The 21348-nt window shown below is 41.4% G+C and overlaps 1 protein-coding gene and 1 long non-coding RNA gene across 3 annotated transcripts in view; one reads left to right on the top strand and one right to left on the bottom strand.

Moving 5' to 3' along the window:
• eps8l1b (eps8 like 1b) overlaps nucleotides 1–21269 on the top strand; it is a 23120-nt gene extending 1851 nt beyond the window's left edge. The window contains exons 1-15 of one of the 2 annotated variants that reach the window (XM_027154175.2): nucleotides 238–270; nucleotides 771–872; nucleotides 1884–1942; nucleotides 2172–2295; nucleotides 2474–2562; nucleotides 2645–2719; nucleotides 3119–3267; nucleotides 3720–3852; nucleotides 8029–8084; nucleotides 10459–10558; nucleotides 10703–10828; nucleotides 18361–18499; nucleotides 18581–18746; nucleotides 19738–19870; nucleotides 20877–21269. In XM_027154175.2, coding sequence (XP_027009976.2) covers nucleotides 785–872; nucleotides 1884–1942; nucleotides 2172–2295; nucleotides 2474–2562; nucleotides 2645–2719; nucleotides 3119–3267; nucleotides 3720–3852; nucleotides 8029–8084; nucleotides 10459–10558; nucleotides 10703–10828; nucleotides 18361–18499; nucleotides 18581–18746; nucleotides 19738–19870; nucleotides 20877–20963 — 1524 coding nt within the window. In that variant the 5' untranslated portion in view covers nucleotides 238–270; nucleotides 771–784 and the 3' untranslated portion in view covers nucleotides 20964–21269. Of the gene's footprint in view, nucleotides 1–237; nucleotides 271–770; nucleotides 873–1883; nucleotides 1943–2171; nucleotides 2296–2473; nucleotides 2563–2644; nucleotides 2720–3118; nucleotides 3268–3719; nucleotides 3853–8028; nucleotides 8085–10458; nucleotides 10559–10702; nucleotides 10829–18360; nucleotides 18500–18580; nucleotides 18747–19737; nucleotides 19871–20876 lie in introns of those variants that run through there. The other variant, XM_027154174.2, reaches the window with a different exon arrangement.
• LOC125140916 lies at nucleotides 14630–18352 on the bottom strand. Its single transcript, XR_007140238.1, has 2 exons — nucleotides 16559–18352; nucleotides 14630–16488 (listed from the first exon to the last, which is right to left on the bottom strand). It is a non-coding gene; the product is annotated as an uncharacterized LOC125140916 (long non-coding RNA).
• Nucleotides 21270–21348: the final 79 nt, after the last annotated feature.

Raw genomic sequence — 21348 nt, 5'->3', positions numbered from 1 at the left:
ACGTAAGTAGCAGCAGTTTGTAATCAGTTCTAAACTTAACAGGTAGCCAGTGTAGAGATGATAACATTGGGGTTAAAGGTCATACTTTCTTGTCCTAGTGAGAACTCTGGCAGCTGCATTTTGGACTAACTGTAACCTATTTATTAAAGATGCAGGACAACCACCTAGTAATGCATTACAATAGTCCAGTCTAGAGGTCATGAAGGCATCAACTAGCTTCTCAGCATCAGATACAGACAGGATGTTTCTCAGCTTGGTGATATTTCTAAGGTGAAGAAGGCTGTGTTTGTAATATATTTGGATATTTGTTATTAAAGGCAAGTTAAAGGCCTATAACACCAAAGTCTTTCACTGTTGAGCTAGTAGGATATTCACTATATTCACAAAATTCAATTCTTAAATATTCAAGATTCTGCACTATTTTTAAGTCCATAATTAGATGTAGGCTACATGTATGATATTAAACATGTTAACTGATTTGTACAATAGGTCCGATTTTTCTTTTGTCTGTACTATTGAAACGTAATCAGATGGCAGACTGAAGGTGTTTAGTATTTACATACAAATACTGAGAAACTCAGAAATCCATGTAAATATTTTCAAGTTTCTAGTTTGCACTCAAGTTGTTTTCCATCCAATAATTTATAATGAAATTGTTGTATTAAATTCAGAAGGTATGTAAAATAAGCATTTTCAGTATTGTCCTTAGACCTTTGGACCATGTTATCTATTTTGTGTGTGATTGTGTATTAAAAATGTTTTCCTATCAGTTCCTCAATTAGAGATGGAAGGATCGCAGATTCCGAGACCACCTAATCCACAGGCTCCGTACAATCTCCCCCCGAACCACACATACACTAATAATATCAACGGTCAGAACCTCTCACTCTGTCTCTGTGCTTGTCTCACTCTTTTCCTGTCTCTTTGTCCCTCTCTTTGTCCCATTCCCATTCTTGTAATTTATAATATAATTGTGAGTCATACATGAGCTGGAGTTTGAAGCCCAATCAGTAACCTTTACAGTTGTGATAAATGATACAGGCATCTTATTGTATAAGGGTGTGTTGGATTATACAGGTGTGTTCTGTAATACAGGTGTGTTCTGTAATACAGGTGTGTTCTGTAATACAGGTGTGTTCTATCTATCTATCTATCTATCTATCTATCTATCTGTTGTGTTACATTTTATAGTACTAGATTATACAGATAGTTTAAGTGAAACAAATGTGTACTAGAGTAATAGAGCTTGTTTAAAACTTACACCTGAGCAATACATTTGAGCTAAGTTTTAAACCTTTACTAGCTAGGTTATCTAAATGAACTAGGCTGTAGTTATGTTATACAGGTGTGTTAGTATGTACAGGTGTGCTGGTTCTTTCCTTGGTGCCCTATGACTGCATTTTGATGCTTCCTGCTGTCTTCACTGTCCGTAGTCTGTGTTTAAAGCATGGGAGTACACTAAATAAAACTGAGTTGAATTAAATTAAACTACATTTTGTTCTTGATGTATGCAAAAATCTCATTGTGCCCAGTGCCCTGTATTATAGACACGCAATGGCTGTTTGTCCACAAACCAGCAGCTTTGCATTGTGACTTGCACTATAACCAAATGCCACGTACAAAATGTAAAGACAACCAGCAGAATGTCCAATAACACTATAACACCAGACCTAGAGCAACCAAAGGTAGTCTTCTGTGGAGGCATCAGACCAAAAGCTCAGAGATTTTCTCAAAAGTTAAACATTTTTTAAATTTTAAAAATCAGTAGAAGTTTTTAAAGCCTGAACTTAAATCTCTCTCTCTCTCTCTCTCTCTCTCTCTCTCTCTCTCTCTCTCTCTCTCTCTCTCTCTCTCTCTCTCTCTCTCTCTCTCTCTCTCTGTAGCTAGTGGAGTGCTAAATGGTCAGCCTGATAAGGCACTCCTGAGGGCACAGCAGGAGGTGGTGAGTTGAGTTTTATTGTGTGTGTGTGTGTGTGTGTGTGTGTGTGTGTGTGTGTGTGTGTGTGTGTGTGTGTGTGTGTGTGTGTGTTTATGCAGCTTGAATTTCTTCACTGTAATGCCTGGTTGCTCACACCTTTAGCTCACACATTAATCTTGTTAGAACTCACCATGACTCACTCTCCCAGCCTTACGTTTTCACTCTGTCTTTCTTTATGTCCGGTTCTAACTAGGACATGTTAAATCACTGTTTTGAGGAGATTGAATTGTTTATGGTGAAACTTCAGCAGGCAGCTGAAGCTCAGATCATCCTGCAACAGAGAAACAATAAAAAGAAAAAGACCAGAAAGAAGGAGGGTAAGAGAGAAATATATACAGAGAGAGAGAGAGAGAGAGAGAGAGAGAGAGAGAGAGAGAGAGAGAGAGCAAGAGGAAGAGTGATTAGACTGATTGTTTTTTTTGTGTGTGTGTGTGTGTGTGTGTGTGTGTGTGTGTGTGTGTGTGTGTGTGTGTGTGTGTGTGTGTGTGTGTGTAGATGACCTGCTCAGTGTGAAAGCTAAAATTCCTCCTGAAGCCGAGTTCGTCCAGATCTTTCAGAAATTCAAATACAGTTTCTGTCTTCTGGTAAACAGACACACACACTTTTCATTGCTGAGAATGATGGTTGACAGGTGGAGATATTGATGGACATGTTTTTGAATCTCAGGCAAGGTTAAAATCAGCCATCGCTAACCCCACATCAGATGAACTCCTACACCACATGTTTAAACCACTGGACATGGTGAGTGTGTGTTCTCCTTGTGCAAACACTAATTCTATTGTTACAGCTCTACTGCATTGTGTTCATTTCTACATTAAACAAAAGCATTTTGACTGATGAGATTTTAAATATTCTGTAAGTGTGTGAGAGATTAATAGGGACATTACTGTTATCTTTTCCACTATACTGCCTGTGTTCCCCAAAAAAGTAATGTCTGTTGTGACGAATGCTATGGTTTCTCAGAACATTGTGCCCATGCAAAGGTGGCCTTTTTCTGGGTTTGACATACATCCCATATACCTTTTACTTCTTTAAAATAAACTGTCTTTCTTTTAAAAGACATTTGTACAATCTACCCTGTCTCTCTAGAAACTTTGTCTGTTAACTTATGTACCCTGCTCTTCATCTGCAAATGTTTAGATTGTGAGAACTACAGGAAGTCCAGCATTAGCAGCATCAGTGAGAAGTCCTGGGTTGACAGTGGGTGCAGTGACACTACTCAAAGAGAACCTAACACTGCAAGAACATACACTCTGGACCTCCCTGGGAAGCTACTGGACACAATCAGGGTACACACACTATGTGGTCAATGCAAATACCATGTATATTGGCACCAGTCCAACCACACACATATGTGCTTCTTAAACATCTTATTCCAGACTTATTTCCTTTGCTCTTATATTAAGCTTCCACTCTTGTGTGAAGGCTTTCCACTAGATGTTGGATATTGGCTGTGGGGATTTGTGTTCATTCAGCTCCAAAAGTATTAGCGAGATCAGACACTGACGTTTGGTTGGGAGGTCTGGGGTGCAGTCAATGTTCCAGTTCATCGCAAAGGCCTTCATAGATTTGTACACAGGACATAAAGACTTATTTTGTGATTAAAATTTAGTGAAAATGGTTTGAGAAAAGTACATAATCAGGTGTCTGCAGACTTTGGCCTTTATAATGCACATTTTATACATACAGTATATGTTCATACACATTTATAACCCACACAATGTGCATGTGTGTTTCTCAGGTCAGCATTAGGTTTTTCTGGATCTTCGTACACTCCTTTGTTTCTGAATGGTTGGAAACCACCTGGGGCAGAGCTTGAGGGCTGGATCGATCCCATCCAAGCAGAACACAACAAAGATGAAGAGGAAGAAAAGGTAGTGGTAATCAGAAGAACCACATGTTAAACACTGCAGTGTGTACAGCTTCACAGGTTTATGTTCCTATATTCCTAGAATGAAAAGAATTAAATTATTTGATGAAAATAACTTAAAGTTCAAAGTATATAACCTGAATATTCACATCTAGACATCTAGTCAAGTTTTAAAAATATTTTTGTTGCTGTTATTGGATGGTGGATAATCAACCACTCCGAAGTTATATAACATAACTATATATATTTATATAACAGCACAGCCCCAAATGTCAGCGGTGCGGGGATAAAAACAGACCCAAATGCAGGATAGCATAAAAATAAATAGATTTATTAGAGACGCAACAAAAGATTCAAGATTCAAAGTGTTTATTGTCATATGCACAGACAAAAAGCATATTTCCCTGCACGATGTAATTCTTACTTTGCCATCCACACTAAATATCATACAGTAAAGTTAAATAAAATAGAATACAAAAAATAAGAGCAATAAAGGCAGTAAAGGTGAGGATTAATAGAGGCAATAAAAAAATTTAGGTAGTGCAGTTCTGCAAAAATGAATGTGCAAAAATGTAATTCAATGTAAACAGTTATGTCCATGTAAACAGTTATGTCCATGTAAACAGTTATGTCCATGTAAACAGTTATGTCCTTGTAAACAGTTAAACAGTTATGTCCATGGTTGCAAACTCCTGTCAGCTGTTTAGGAGTCTGATGGCAGAGGGGAAGAAAGAGTTCTTCAGTCTTGAGGTCCTGCATTTTACACTTCTGTACCACTGTCCTGATGGTAGAAGTGTGAACAGTCCGTGCTGGGGGTGGGAGGGGTCTTTTTAGGATGGAAGCAGCTCTCCTGTGGACTCTGCAGTGGTAGAGGCTCTGCAGAGAGGGCAGTGGAGTCCAGATGATCTTCGGCACAGTCTTCACCATTCTCTGCAGGCATTTGTGGTCCATGACAGTAGAGCTGCCATACCACACAGTGATGTAGTTGGTCAGGACACTCTCAATGACGCAACTGTAGAAGTCGCTGAGGATCTTAGGTGACATGCCAAACTTCTTCAGCCTCCTCAGAAAATACAGCCGCTGTTGGGCCTTCTTGACCAGCTGCGTGACGTAAGGTGTCCAAGTGAGGTCCTCACTGATGTGGGCACCCAGGTATTTAAAGTTGCTCACCCTCTCCACTTCAAGCTCCCGGAATAACAGTTGCTGATGCGTTCTCCTCTCCTTTCTCATGTCCACTATCATTTCCTTCCTCTTGTCTGTGTTGAGGGTGCGGTTGTTGTTTCCGCACCATGACACCAGACTTGCCACCTTCCTCCTGTAGGCTTCCTCGTCACCACCAGTGATGTGTCCTATCATTGCAGTGTCGTCCGCAAACTTCAGGATGCTGTTGTCCTTGTGGGAGGTGACACAGTCATAGGCGAACTGGGTGTAGAGGATGGGGCTGAGTACACAACCCTGTGGAGTGCCAATTTTTGTGATGATACTGGAGGTGAGAACATCAGTCAGTTCATTGGCACATGCTCTGAGGGCCCACCCAGGAATGTTGTCTGGTCCTGCTGCTTTGCAGGGTTTATCTTCCTCAGAGCTTTGTGTACCTGGGTTGTTGAGATGGTTGGTGGAGGGGAGGGGGGTTGGCTGGTCCAGGTGTGTGTGAGCCCCCTCTCTGCAGTGTAGCTGGTGGCCTCAAAGTGGGTGTAGAATGTGTTGTGGTTGTCCAGCAGGCTGTCTGTTGAGGTGATGTTGTTGGTGGTGGTTCTGTAGTCTGTGATGTGCTGCAGGCCTTGCCACATCTGCCCCGAGTCAGCAGTAGAATAGAAGCTGTCCAGCTTCTCTCTGTACTGCCTCTTGGCTGCTGTGATGGCTTTTCTCAGTCCATACTTCACAGCTTTGTACTCGGTCTCATCGCCTGATCTAAATGCAAGAGAGCGAGCACGCAGCATATGACGTACCTGAGTGTTTATCCAGGGCTTCTGGTTTGGAAACTTCCTGATTTGTATGGTGGGTATGATGTTATCGACACAAGTGCTGATGTATCCAGTCACATACTCAGCATAGTCCTGAATGCTGATGGAAGAGTCCTCCAGAGTGGCTGCAGCTTTAAACACATCCCAGTCTATCAGAGCAAAACAGTCCTGCAGGGTGCTCTCAGTCTCTGGGGTCCAGAGTTTAACCTGTTTGTTTCAGTCTTTGTCTGTAAGCAGAGTACAGGAACAAAAAGATGTGGTCTGAGTGTCCGAAGCAGGGACGGGGTGCAGCCCCTGTAAACATGGTCCAGAGTGTTCTTATCATGGGTGGGAATGTCCACATGCTGGTGGTATTTGGGGAATACAGTCCGTAAACTACACTGGTTGAAGTCGCCAACAACAATAAAAACAGCGTCAGGATGAGCCGTTTCTAACGCGCTGATGACGTTGTAGAGATTTTGGCTCGCGAAGCAAGGTAAATATTTATAAGTAATTATAATGTGTTATAGTGACTCCTAAATATTTTAACCTAAGTTGAAATGAACGGTAATGGAATTAACGTTACACTTATTTGGTCTGTTTGTCCGGTGAACAGGCCGTGTAACCTTTATTAATTCCATGAAGGCGGTATCTTCCCGGCCGAGAAAGATTCACTTCCCTTTTACTTTACACCGTAATGTAAATTACATTAACTTAATAGAGCATGTAGTTCAGACCAGATGTTGCAGGTACCTTAAGTTTGTGAGCGATACTCAGAGACAATCACTTGTGGTGCAATAATATGGCATTTAATGAATGAGACAAACACAACATAAAACTAACTACACAAACAAACAAAAGAAACGGCTACTTGCATTGGCTTACTACACAAGAGTCCGGATGCAACAGAGAAATCTCTGAGGTCAGTTAGGGTGGGGTCAGACGTTCTTCCAAGTTCTCCTGAAGATCAGAGCAGTTGTCGTTCTTGGAAGTGAAGCTTGCTGGAACTTCTTTGAAGGAAGATGGAGTCGTCTCCAAGCTGTTCCGAAAGTCTGACCATGGATTAGTGGTGTTTGTGACAATTTAAAGGGGAGATGGCCAATACTATGGCATGAGATTTCGGAGGGAAAAACTCCCTTTGTTTCAGGTGTCTGTGACACTTGAATAAAATACGCCCCTGTCAGGAAAGTAAGGAGCAAATAATTTTAAGTCAGGCAAGCCTTAACAGAAGAAACACATTACAACAGGGTTATAAGAATAAGAATCTTAGAGTATCTTATCTACTTGTTTTATTAGTAAAAGGAATGTCTCATTGTGTTGTGTGTGTGTGTGTGTGTGTGTGTGTGTGTGTGTGTGTGTGTGTGTGTGTGCAGGTTGAGGGCCCCTATGAGTTCAATCAGAGAAGCCACATGGGGTTATCTGGTCTTTGTGTAGGCTCCAGTCATTCTGGAGCCAGTTGTGTGTGTGTGTGTAAAACTGGGTTGCTCATCGGTTGATTGAAGATTAGATGCCGAAGTTTAGGGTGCCTTGGACATGAAATCTAAATGACCTGTACCAGACGCTACAACGTCATGGAGTTTGCTGAGTGCTGCCATGGAGTTAGCTCGCAGGGGGGTGTAAACAGCGGCCAAAAACACAGCAGTAAATTCCCTCGGTATATAATAAGGACAGCACTTCAGCAGTAGAAACTCCACATCTGGTGAACAGTGTTCATCAACCGTCTGTAGACACGTGAACTCCGAACATAAACAAAATCACATGGCCAAAGTCCGGGCTGGATCCTGACACCCAAGTGATTTATTAATCTTAAATCATTATAATTTGATAATGATGGCAATCCATACTTTGTAGTTTCATTTATTTGTTCGAAGCTTTGCCTGTGAAAAAGTTAGTCTCTGTTATCACTTCCAATAAACAGCTATATCCATGCTTAATCTCTGCACAATACCCTATTAATTATCGTGATGCATGTTCTATGAACCTGTCTGATCTGTCTTTTCCTTATTTCATCCTTGTTTTCTTTCTGTGATAATCACCACATTCTCTACTGATTGTTTTTACCATCTGCATGTTCTACCTAGAATGAGAGAAATATTTGAACACAACTGCTACTGTGCTTTTTGTTGCTTATTTTCATTATGCTTGTGTGTTTGTGTGTGTGTGTGTGTGTGTGTGTGTGTGTGTGTGTGTGTGTGTGTGTGTGTGTGTGTGTGTGTGTGTGTGTGTTTGTTTTACAGAGTTCTGTCCAGGCTCCTGCTCTTCTGATTCCTGATCAGAACATGCAAACCGAAGTGTGAGTTTAATAAACACTATAGATTAAACTCATTAACCTCAACCTCACCTCGTGTTGTTATAGAAAGGTCATTTTATAAAGTCATCTAATATAGCTCTAGAGTCCTGATGAGTCAATGGTCCTGATTGCCCTGAGTCAATAATGTGGCAATAGAATTCAATGCATTTCAAGAACAGGTGTTATGCAGCTAACCAGAGAAACTGTTTGCTAAACTGCAGCTCTTGACACTTCAGTTTTCAGATTCTTATTTTGGGTCTTTTGACTCCAACTTTAGACTAAATTCTAGCTTTATTGAACAATAGATATTGTTCTAAACAGCTTTACAGAAGTCAGCATTTTTACACTAACATCCATTCACTCATACATTCCTTATATTGGTGGTTCTACCATATGCAGCATGTACCCACATGTTTCATCCTTGACGTAACACTGCTGCATAGAGCTATGTTACAATACCTTAAACATAACCCTGAACACTAACTGGAATTCAGTCAGGACCACTTTTTCAAATGAGGATTCGTTAGATGATATGCATACAGTTAGTGTTGGCGGTATGGTTCTGTTCTGGGCAAAAATCCACGTGCCCGTCCGTGCGCATGAGTGAGGGGAGAGCAGCGACTACAAAATAAAATAGACCCCCTATATAACAGCAGAACCATTAATCATGCATAGTATTAAATATGCTCACTTACATGTTTTGAAAAATAAATAAATAAATTACTAAAGAGAGGGAGAGAGAGTGAAAAAAATGCATACGTGATAAGATTTATAACATAAACTGGTACACGAACAACGGGTTCCGGTTAGGTGGAGTCGAGGTTGGAGGAAGGAGTTTAAATCATATCAGCAGCGATGCGCTAGAAAGCGGCTCAATGAATGGGAATTTAAAGGGTCAGTTAATGTGGATGTTGTAACCGGATTGATGCACATCATAAACAGATGATGCATGCTTGACGACGTGGCCTGCCTGTACTAATGCCATGCTTGATTACTCAATTCAATTCAATTCAATTCAATTCAAGTTTATTTGTATAGCTCTTTTTACAATAGACATTGTCCCAGAGCAGCTTTACAGAACATAAACACAGAGCAGAAGGTAAACATAATTAATGATAAAGGAAATAATGAATAATAAAAGAAATAAGAATTAACAGAATAAAAATTCTAGATTATTATTAGTTGTATATATATAATACTATACAATATACAATAACTATACAATATACAATACTATACAATAACTAAGGGCCATTAGAAGAGAAATCTCTGTCACCCGCTCTAGCCTTCATTAATCTAGGTGCCAACAAAGAACCTGCATCTTCTGGTCAAGGTAAGTGGGGTGTATCAATAAAAGATTAAAATTTTGTTCAGGTACTTCATAAATCAAGTTGTATTACATAATCTTCAGGAGCTCTCCTTTGCACTATTATAAGCTGTTGTAGAAAGGACATTACATTGACATAATTTACTGTCTAGTGTCCCACAAATGAGGATGAGGTGAGGGGAGAGCATTCCCATTCTTATTTCTTTTATTATTCGTTATTTCCTTTATCATTAATTATGTCTTCCTTCTGTTCTATGTTTATGTTCTGCAAATCTGCTTTGAGACAATGTCTATTGTAAAAAGTGCTATAAAAATTAAACTTGAATTGAATTGAATTGAGGTTACCTTCTGAGCCTTCTGAGGTTCCTCTCAAGGTTTCTTCCTCATATTATCTCAGGGAGATTTTCCTTGCTGCCATCACCCCTGGCTTGCTCATTAGGAATAGATAGGTAGGTAAATAGAAGTAAGCTTTTTGATTACTTAGTTACTCTGGATGGAATTATTCTGGATTCAAATTTACATTGATTAAATTCAAATTGAAATTCAATTTATTTGTACAGCGCTTTTAAGAATCCACTTTGTCTCAAGGCAGCTTTACAGAAGTATAGAAACAGAAATATATATATATATATATATACACACACACTTCAGTTATCAAGTAATCAAAAAGCTTACTTCTACCTAACTGTGTTTCAAACAGAGATAGTTCTGTTTTGTTGGAGTTCAGATGAAGTTAGTATCCAGTGTTTAAATGTCGTTTACACATTCAGCAATGTTATCAAGCTGATATCTGGCATTGCTGATACATTTAATTTTCACCACCATTAGAGTAAAATCTAATACCTTGTTTATGAATAATTGTACCCTGAGGTAGCATAGAAAGTCTCGAAAGTCTCTAATCTGGAACTGTAGTCATCACTGTATCTCTGCAGCCAATAGTGTGGTACTGTAATACTCAGTTTATCTTTTTATTTATCATTGTGTATGTATAGTCCATATCATTGTTCTGTATACTCTAGATATGTGACATATTTCTATGTTTCCTCACAGTGATGGTGCACCACAAAAGGAGAGAATGTACAGATGTAGCTATGACTTTGTGGCTCGAAACAGCAGTGAGCTCTCAGTCCTACAGGGAGATAAACTGGAGGTGTGGTTCTAGCAATCCATGTGTCTGTTTGCTGATATCCTCATCTAACTGTCAATTCACCTGCCTGTCTTTCCATATGTTCGGGATGAATACCTGTCCATCCTTTAACTAATTGTAAATACTTACTCTCCTTTGCTCATTTAGGTCATTGAGTCATCCAAGCGATGGTGGAAGTGTCGTAACAGGTTTAATGAAGTTGGTTTTGTCCCCTTTAACATTCTGGAGCCTGTTTCTCACATAGAGAGTCTGGAGCCCAAAAGACCACCCAAGGTACTCTTACTCTCTCTCTCTCTCTCTCTCTCTCTCTCTCTCTCTCTCTCTCTCTCTCTCTCTCACACACACACACACACACACACACACACACACACACACACACACACACATATATATATATATATATATATATATATATATATATATATATATATATATATATATATATATAGTGGGTACGGAAAGTATTCCGACCCCCTAAATTTTTCACTCTTGTTTCATTGCAGCCATTTGCTAAAATAAAAAAAAATTCATGTTATTTCTAATTAATGTACTCAGCAACCCATCTTGACAGAAAAAGACAGACTGCCGCAGTATTTCACATGATAACGATCCCAAACACACCTCCATTACAACCAGTAAATAAAATACTTACAAAAGTGTGAGGGGGTACTCACTTCTGTGAGATACTGTATATATGAAATAGCACGGTAGCATAAAGTGAAAACTAAATCTCATCACAATTAATTAATGTCATACATATTGGTGTGGGGGAAAATATATCATTTACAAAAGTATTTACAAATAAAATATTTGTTATAAAACCATACAAGAATTGTGGCTCAGTTCAACGGATCAGGAATCTCATGGTTAATTGCACACAGGTCACCATTTAACTCAATGACAACCAAGGGATCTTGGCATAGTTCCAACATTCTGGGTTTGGTTAAATACAAATAAATATATCTCCAACTTTGTAAAGTTAAGGAAATCTGTTTTAAAGTATTTTAGTTAGAAACCCAATATTTTACCTCTTTAAGGGTCAATGCTCATGACCCTTAAAACACCATACCCACTGTTAACCATGGCTGGTGGTAGTGGGGATGCCTTTATAAGCAGGAACTGGAAACTTGCCATGGTGAAGTAGCAGGAGACTTTTGACTGGAACAAAACTTTAGATTCAAACAGGGGAAAATGACCCCACTCATTCTGTTGGGGGTCCCCAAGCCAAACTGTAGTGGGTCAAATGATGAACCGGAATACGTTAGAATGGCCATGTCAAAACTTAATCTGATTGAGAATAAGGATGTTTACAACTCTCTCCATCCAATTAAGATGGAGCAAGAGTGATTTGACCAATATTCAATTATTTTATCTGTATAGCACTTTAACAATATCTATTGTCACAAAATAGCATTACAAAATTACAGCATTACAGGTGTAAATCTATACCAGGTTACATATGTAACCCAATTCATCATGGCTGATGCTATGGAAATGCTTTTTTGCAGAAGCGGTAGGCTCTGGTAGTTCATGTGATGAAGCAGTGTGTGCCAGCAAGACCATAAAATAACATCTACATCACATTACTCCAGCTTCTACTTGTCCGAAAGGAAGTGTGGCCAGTAACACAGCATCTCATTCCCTTTTTTACATTCAGTGGAGTGAGCCATAATCCCTAGAAGTGAAGCCACACAATGCCTCATAGGCCTAGGAGATAGCTACCACTACCCAACACGTGGTACTGCTTGGAAACCAGATAACTTTTGTTGCAGCTGCCAAAGCAGACAAAAAAGGGGGAGGACTTACACCACAGTCTCTCCTGCACGGCCGACTCAGGGGGCGGAGGGCAGAATGCCTGCAGAAAGATCAGACAACTGGCAAGTAGCAGGGCTGTTTCCAGGTTCAAAAGCTCCTCATAAGCTGACACCAGTGGCTCAAAGGGTGAAAAGAGAAGCCCCTCCAGGACCACCAAAGGGTTTCAGGAGGGGAGATGATGCAGAAAGCAAGTGACCAGAGAACAGGCATGTGACTTGCAGCAACAGCTGTAGCAGCCAGGTGTATACACCATTGTCTATACACCAGATAGGTGGTTGGGAGACCAGAATCTAGGAGCTGGTCCACCTAAGGAGCCAGACCAAGAGGTTTCAAATATCAGGGCATGGGTGGACAATCGCCCTTTGTGCCGGAGAGAGGAGGTTCCTCCTGATGGAAATCTTTTAAAAAGCACTGTCCAGAAGGAAAATTAAGTCCAAAGCCATACACAGGTTCGCCAATAAGGAGCAACCAGTAACAGGTGGACTCTGTCATGGCATACCATACAACCCCCATGAGCAATGGACTATCAGAGAAACCATACAGATGGATCCTCAACTACGTTTGCACTATAGCATCCAGCCCTGTTTTTGCAGCATAAATTTCCTTAACTGTCTAAGGAAGTACATCCCTTGTAGGGCCATTTTTAAATGGTTGATGTGACGGTCCCACTTCAGGTCCTGGGACATTGTAGAGCCCAAGAACTTCAGGGGTGTAGGGGGGGGTTCTCCTGAAGTCCACGATCATCTTAACTATTTTGATGACTGTAGTGTAGTCCAAAACTTCAGGAGCTTGACAGAGGTGTCATTAGAGGTGCAGTGGGAAGAAAACAGAACTTTGAGGGCTGCCAGTGTTGGTGGAGTGGCTGTTTGACATGAATGTCCCCAGTCTTAATAGCTACTACTTATATGTCAGAAAGCTGGTAATCCAATGACAAATAGAGCATGGAACAGAAAGCTGTGTTATACTGGTCTGGAGTAGAGTTAGAATGATGGAGTTAAAGGCCATGTGTTGTAGGATGTAATGCAGTTCCATGGACCTGTTTGCTCAATAAGCAAACTGCAGGGCATCCAGTAATGGTTCAGTGAAGTCTTTCAGATAAGTCAGAACCAGTTTTTCGAATTACTTCATGACAAGAGACATCAGTGCCACAGGTCTGTACATGTTAAGTCCTGTTATCTTGTTGTTGTTTTTTTGCTACAGGGATGATGGTTGAGCAGACAGGGATTTCACACAGCTCCAGTTATCTGTTGAAGATGTGGGTGAAGATGGGGGCCAGGTGGTCAGCACAGGTTTTCAGACAGGCTGGTGTCACACCATCTAGGCCTGGTGCTTTTCTTCTTTTGTTTTTTCTGAAGACCCGGTGTATATCACCATAACTGATCTGGAGCTCTGGAGAGGGGGGAAAGGGGGAGAGTGGGGTTACTGGAGGTGTCAAAGGTTGTTGTGGGGTGTTTCAAATTTACAATAAAACTCAATCAGATCTTCAGCAAGTTGTTGATTCACCACAGTGCTGGGGGGTGGAGTGTTAGTTGGTAATGGCTTTAGACCTTTCCAGACTGAAGCTGAGTTGCTAGAAGTGAACTGATCCTCCAACATTTTGGTGTAGCTCTTCTTACCTGCTCTTCTTAGCAGCACTGGCCAAAACTCTGTTATGATGCTTCCTAGAGACAAAGAAACTGGAATAATCTGGCATAGATGCCCTTTTATGGTCTTGCTGGTGCACTCAGTTTTGTCACATGGCCTACCCAAACCGATAAATTGCAATGATTTCAACACAGAGATTCAGACACAGCTTCATTCCATAGCATCATCTCCAAATCAGCATTGAGTTCTGGGGTACTCAGTTTACATTTTTCAAAAAAAAAAAAAAAAAAAAAAAAACAGGATCTACATATGCAAATTTGATAAGACATATGCCAGAAGACAGAGCTGTAATTACAGGCAAGTTGTTCTACCAAGTATAACATTTATGGCACTTAGCAGACGCCCTTATCCAGAGCAACTTGCATTTTTATCTCATTTTATACAACTGAGCCAGTGAGAGTTAAGATCCTTGCTCAGGGGCCCAGAAGTGACAGTTTGGTGACTCACAACCTTCTGACTGGTAAACCAACACCTTAACCACTTGGCTACCAAGTATTAATGCATAGCTTCTTTGTTCAGCCCGGTACCAGGGGCAAGGAGTTTATATAAGGATTTATATATAATTCAGGCACCAAAACATGCAGCTGTCACGGGCACGGGGATAAAAGACCCAAATGCAGGATAGAAAACGGGGTTTATTAACTTAAAAAACATGAAACGTAGACACCGACTCAAGACATGACACCAGAACAGGACAAGGACACCAGGATTCTGTGCTGCACAAGGCAAAAATAATAATAATCAAGACACATGAGAGACAGGTGTGCAGAGGTGGGGAGGAAAACACAAGGGCGAGGCAGACACATGAACACCGAACATAAACAAAAGGCTCATGGCCAAAGTCCAGGCCGAGTCCTGACAGTACCCCCCCTCGAGGTGCTGCTCCCGACGCGCCAATCTGTCCTGACAGTCCCGATGGGGTCCAGGAGGGGGGAGGCAGAGGCAGGTGGGGAGAGCAAGGCACACGGCGAGGCAGGTGGGGGAGCAAGGCACACCGTGAGGCAGGTGGGGGGAGCAAGGCACACTGCGAGGCAGGTGGGGGCAGAAAAGCACACAGCAGCACAGCCAGAAGGGCCGAGCGACGTCCACCGCCGAACAGGGGGGCTGAGTGCAACCCCCGACACACCACGGCCAGACCCACTTCTCAGGGCGGACAAAAAAATCCTCTTCCACAGAACAGAAAAAAAACAACAAAAAATCCATGGGGCAAAACACGGGCCTGAAACACCCCCCGCCGACAGGAAGTGGGGCGGCGTCCTCCGCAGAAACCGGAAGTGAAGCGACGCCCCAAATGCAGGATAGCTTGAAAGAAAATGGGGTTTATTAGCTTAAAAAACATGAAACGTAAACACCGACTCAAGACACGACACCAGGACAGGAAAAAACAAAACGAAGGAATCCGCACTGCACAAGGCAATGCGGCTTAACTAAATACTAATAATAATCAAGACACATGAGGGACAGGTGTGCAGAGGTGGGGAGGAAAAGACAAGGGCGAGGCAGACACGTGAACACCGAACATAAACAAAAGGCTCATGGCCAAAGTCCAGGCCGAGTCCTGACAGTACCCCCCCTCGAGGTGCTGCTCCCGACGCGCCAATCTGTCCTGACAGTCCCGATGGGGTCCAGGAGGGGGGAGGCAGAGGCAGGTGGGGAGAGCAAGGCACATGGCGAGGCAGGTGGGGGAGCAAGGCACACCGTGAGGCAGGTGGGGGGAGCAAGGCACACTGCGAGGCAGGTGGGGGCAGAAAAGCACACAGCAGCACAGCCAGAAGGGCCGAGCGACGTCCACCGCCGAACAGGGGGGCTGAGTGCAACCCCCGACACACCACGGCCAGACCCACTTCTCGGAAACCAGAAAGGGGGGGAGGGAGGGCGGACAAAAAAATCCTCTTCCACAGAACAGAAAAAAAACAACAAAAAATCCATGGGGCAAAACACGGGCCTGAAACACCCCCCGCCGACAGGAAGTGGGGCGGCGTCCTCCGCAGAAACCGGAAGTGAAGCGACGCCCCAAATGCAGGATAGCTTGAAAGAAAATGGGGTTTATTAGCTTAAAAAACATGAAACGTAAACACCGACTCAAGACACGACACCAGGACAGGAAAAAACAAAACGAAGGAATCCGCACTGCACAAGGCAATGCGGCTTAACTAAATACTAATAATAATCAAGACACATGAGGGACAGGTGTGCAGAGGTGGGGAGGAAAAGACAAGGGCGAGGCAGACACGTGAACACCGAACATAAACAAAAGGCACATGGCCAAAGTCCAGGCCGAGTCCTGACAGCAGCATACCCAAACAGGAAGAAACTCATCTATTTCACTAGAAACCTTAATTTCAGTTAAATAAAGGAGAATAGACTGAAAAACTTTTGTAAACATGTCGTACGTAAGAATTTTGATTCCTGTAATCATCCATTACATGATATGGGCCATGTCCACACTTATACCTTCTCAAATGTTTCATTTCCTAACCCGTATATATTTTTCTCTCCGTTTTGGCCTTTCGTCCACACTGAAAATACCGTCATAGTGTGGACTGTGAAGACGGAGGCTTTTGAATACTATGACGCATTTTTAGTCATGTGATGCAGTCGAAAGCAAATAAACGCCTAGTGGAAACAACGCAGGTCGAAGCTTTACTCCTGCGCAGTAGGGAGATGTACAGTAATTTTCATACATTTCAGTGTGGATGAGCAACTTTTGGAAAACGTTTGAAAATGATAATGTGGACGCGGAACATTTTTAGATGTAAAATCCATTTTCAAATATATCCGGATTAGTGTGGACATGGCCACAAACAAAATCGGTCAAAAAGCTGTACAGTTAGAAAGGTGAGATTCTACAGAATCTATGTGAACTGGATTAGAAGAAAAAAAACAAAAACAACCGAGCAGCAATGACACTAAATTTGCTCTTACCTTTGGTATTTTCATTCATTCATTCATTCCCTACCGCTTATCCGAACTTCTCGGGTCACGGGGAGCCTGTGCCTATCTCAGGCGTCATCGGGCATCGAGGCAGGATACACCCTGGACGGAGTGCCAACCCATCACAGGGCACACACACCAACTCCTGTGTTGGAAAGCTGGCACAACTCAATTCTGTCTATTTACTGTAGGTAGTAATGGGTAGATTCTGAAATGAATAGTTATATTTGGATGGAATGAACACCTATAGTGACATATAAATCAATTAAATAAAGTTTTATAGTTCGGTAGCTGGTAAAACTCAGATACAGAGGTGTGCCAACATGTGATAGATAAATCAAATTTGAAACAGTTAATGGTGAGATGTTATAAAATAGTTTTATGGAGTTATTAGACTTTCACTGCATGAACTCAAAGAGATATGATGCCTAAAATCATAATATTTTTTCAGGCAGAAGTTTTATCATTTAATTTTTGCTGTGTTCCATTTTCTCTTACTCTGATCTGGTATCTGGTTTTATATATATATAATTTTGGTACCAAAATTATTCAAACACACCCTGAAAAATCTCAGATATTACAGAAGATGCCAACATGTGCCATCATGGCACACAGGAGATTCTGCCTTGACATCCTTCTAAAAAACAATCTATAATATCTCTGTTACACAATGGATAATTCAGTCTTAAAATAGTTAAAGGCAGGGAGCGAGATCTGAAAGCGAATGTTGAAATCACCTAAACAACACACCCCTAACCCAAATGGGTGTCACCCCGTTATGATAGCTCCGCCCCATACATACATACGCAACCTGCTGGGGCAGCTGGCTGAGGGGATATTTCTATCAATAAATGAACTCAATGAGTAATACTATGGTAATACAAATGTGTTTCTGTAGTACTGTGTGTTTTACCATGAAAGGTTTAGCTCCGTTTCACACAAAAGACGACGATCAACACCTAGAACCAGAGCCAGAGGTAACGGCAGGTGTCAGTCGCTTTCGGCTAATGGCAGACATGCACACTGAACCCTCTCTCCACTGCATATTGACAAGACACACCCCTTTCTGCTCATTGGCTACACGTTTGTTTTGTTTTCTAAAGCATTTTTAATGTGCCAAGCCTTTAATGTTTAGATGTTACAAAATAGATCTCTGGAGTTTTTAGGCTTCAATAGCAATGGTTATTCTCTCTGAAACTGGGAAAATTGTGTCAGGTGGAAATTTTATTTTGCTGTGTTCCAGCTTCTCAAACTCTTGCCCTTATGCAGAGCAACATACAAAAGTGCATAGAAGCCTCTATCAATAAAGACACTGATAATCTCATATTGATAAAACTCTAGCAGTAGATGTGAATGTACATTTGACAGTAGAATGGCAAGATGTAAGTTGACACTGTCGGTCTTTCTCATAGGCTCCAGCACTACCTCCAATGCAGAAGACAAGCACTCTACCTCTGCCCTCTTCCCTTGGCATGACCTCTGACCTCAACAGCTCACGACCACACAGCATTGCCCTTCCACCTCAACATCTGCATGAGGACACAGAGAAAGGCACAAACACAATATATTCTTAAATATATACACAATGCAAAAACCAACCCAATACTGAATGTGTCTCTCTGATGCATTTAGTGATGCAGGTTAATGATGAACTCCTGCAGAGACTGACCAGTGGGAAAGCAGGCCTGTCTCGTCCATTGGTCATCCATCGCTCTGCTGATACCTCACTTCCTCTGGACTATAAATCGCCTCCTGCAGAGGTTGAGACCTGGCTACGTGGGAAAGGCTTCAGTGAGCCGTGAGTTTAAAAAAACAGAACACACACAAGCACAGTATATGATACAGTATATATTATTATTATTTCATAAATCAGCCTTAAATTAGGTTAGTACATTTGCGTCACACCTCCACAACTAAGGTGCCCACAAAACAGAAGCTATTACGTGACAAACTGCTTTAACCTGTTAACAGATAACATAAAACACATCTATATTAACTGAATGGACTTGTGTGATTAAATTGTTAACTTATACTGATTTGGCCAAGGATCCATCTCAGTCTCCTTAGACGGAACCTTGGGGTATTCAGGTACTTTTTTTTTACTTTTATTCGGCTCATTTGTGTGAAGTGGGCAGTTTGTGTCTAGGTTCTGAGTCTGTCAACTAGGACAATATTGTGGTACCAGGGAAGGACAATAATATATAGTTGGGAGACACACAGTAACAGAACCCCTCAGCACTCTGCCCTACAGATCTTAGGCCAGGGCAAGAAACCTAAGGGGGAAGGGGTGCTACACTGAAGACCCAAGGAGCAATAAAAACACAGGTTATAACAGGTTATAAAATATCCACATCTTTGTTCTGCATGATGAGTGACATTAAATCCATTATTAAAGAACAGTATACTACAACTCTGCTAGAGTAGTCCATCCATTAAATACTGAAATAGTCAGAAAAACCACCAAAAGGACAAGGGGAAAACTTCAGATGCTGGTAAAATCTTCAGCTCAGATGGAAGAAGCTGTTTACAGTTTACCCCAGACGAGACACTCTGAACTGGACTTTATCAGCCAACGATGAGGAAAGAATTCAAATAAAAAGGTTCACCTGTCTAATGATGCTAAATCCAAACCCATCCCTGTTTATCACCCTGAGTACTATCCTCGCAGTGAAATAGAACCCTAACTGCTCTTATTTGTGTCACTATAATTTGCTTTAATTTTAATGGTCTTGTGTGTGTGTGTGTGTGTGTGTGTGTGTGTGTGTGTGTGTGTGTGTGTGTGTGTGTAGGACTGTACAGTGTCTTCGGGTGTTAACAGGAGCTCAGCTCTTCTCTCTGAATAAAGAGGAGCTTCGTGCTGTCATTCCTGAAGAAGGATCTAGAGTGTACAGCCAACTTGCCGTACAGAAAGCACTGCTGGAGGTACACAAACAGACACACAAACAGACACACATACACACAAACAGACACACATACACACAAACAGACACACATACACACAAGCAGACACACACACATACACACAAACAGACACACATACACACAAACAGACACACATACACACAAACAGACACACACACATACACACAAACAGACACACATACACACAAGCAGACACACACACATACACACAAACAGACACACATACACACAAACAGACACACACACATACACACAAACAGACACACACACATACACACAAACAGACACACACACATACACACAAACAGACACACATACACACAAACAGACACATACACACAAACAGACACACATACACACAAGCAGACACACACACATACACACAAACAGACACACATACACACAAACAGACACATACACACAAACAGACACACATACACACAAGCAGACACACACACATACACACAAACAGACACACATGCACACAAACAGACACACATGCACACAAACAGACACACATGCACACAAACAGACACACATGCACACAAACAGACACACATGCACACAAACAGACACACATACACACAAACAGACACACATACACACAAACAGACACACACACATACACACAAACAGACACACACACATACACACAAACAGACACACACACATACACACAAACAGACACACACACATACACACAAACAGACACACATACACACAAGCAGACACACACACATACACACAAGCAGACACACACACATACACACAAACAGACACACATGCACACAAACAGACACACATACACACAAACAGACACACATACACACAAGCAGACACACACACATACACACAAACAGACACACATGCACACAAACAGACACACATACACACAAACAGACACACACACATACACACAAACAGACACACATACACACAAACAGACACACATACACACAAACACACACTAATGTTATTTATAAATGATGAGTGTTTTTTTTCTCAGGATGTCAGGAAGGCAACAGAGCTGGAGACAGTAATGGAGAAACAGAAGATGAAAATGGACTTTACAGCTGAGACTGGAACTCTATAACATGTCATACTCCAACGTCCCACAACCTCCTGCACCCCCTCGTTAAACCACAGATGTAATTTATATATATACAGTGGTGTACATGGTGTGGCTTAACTAAAAAAAACTTTTTTTTTTCATTTATTTAATGCCTTTATACAGGCGCACACACAGTCTGTATAACTCATAACAAACTGCTCCTCACATGCATACACAAATCCTATACCATTATAAGGTATAATTGTCTAAAGTACAGTATATCAGTCTAAATGTAAATGTTTCGTGTAAAATTTATGACTGCACATTATTAAATTATATTTTAAATAACTCTAAAATGAGTTCTTTGTTATTTTATATAATGATCTATAGACTCCAACACTGTTTGAAAGAATATTGGAAAAAAAAC

Source organism: Tachysurus fulvidraco, chromosome 3 (genome assembly GCF_022655615.1).
Source record: "Tachysurus fulvidraco isolate hzauxx_2018 chromosome 3, HZAU_PFXX_2.0, whole genome shotgun sequence".
Classification (NCBI taxonomy): Eukaryota; Metazoa; Chordata; class Actinopteri; order Siluriformes; family Bagridae; genus Tachysurus; species Tachysurus fulvidraco.
The sequence above is the reverse complement of the archived record's forward strand: the minus strand, read 5'-3'. Positions and strand labels throughout refer to the sequence as shown.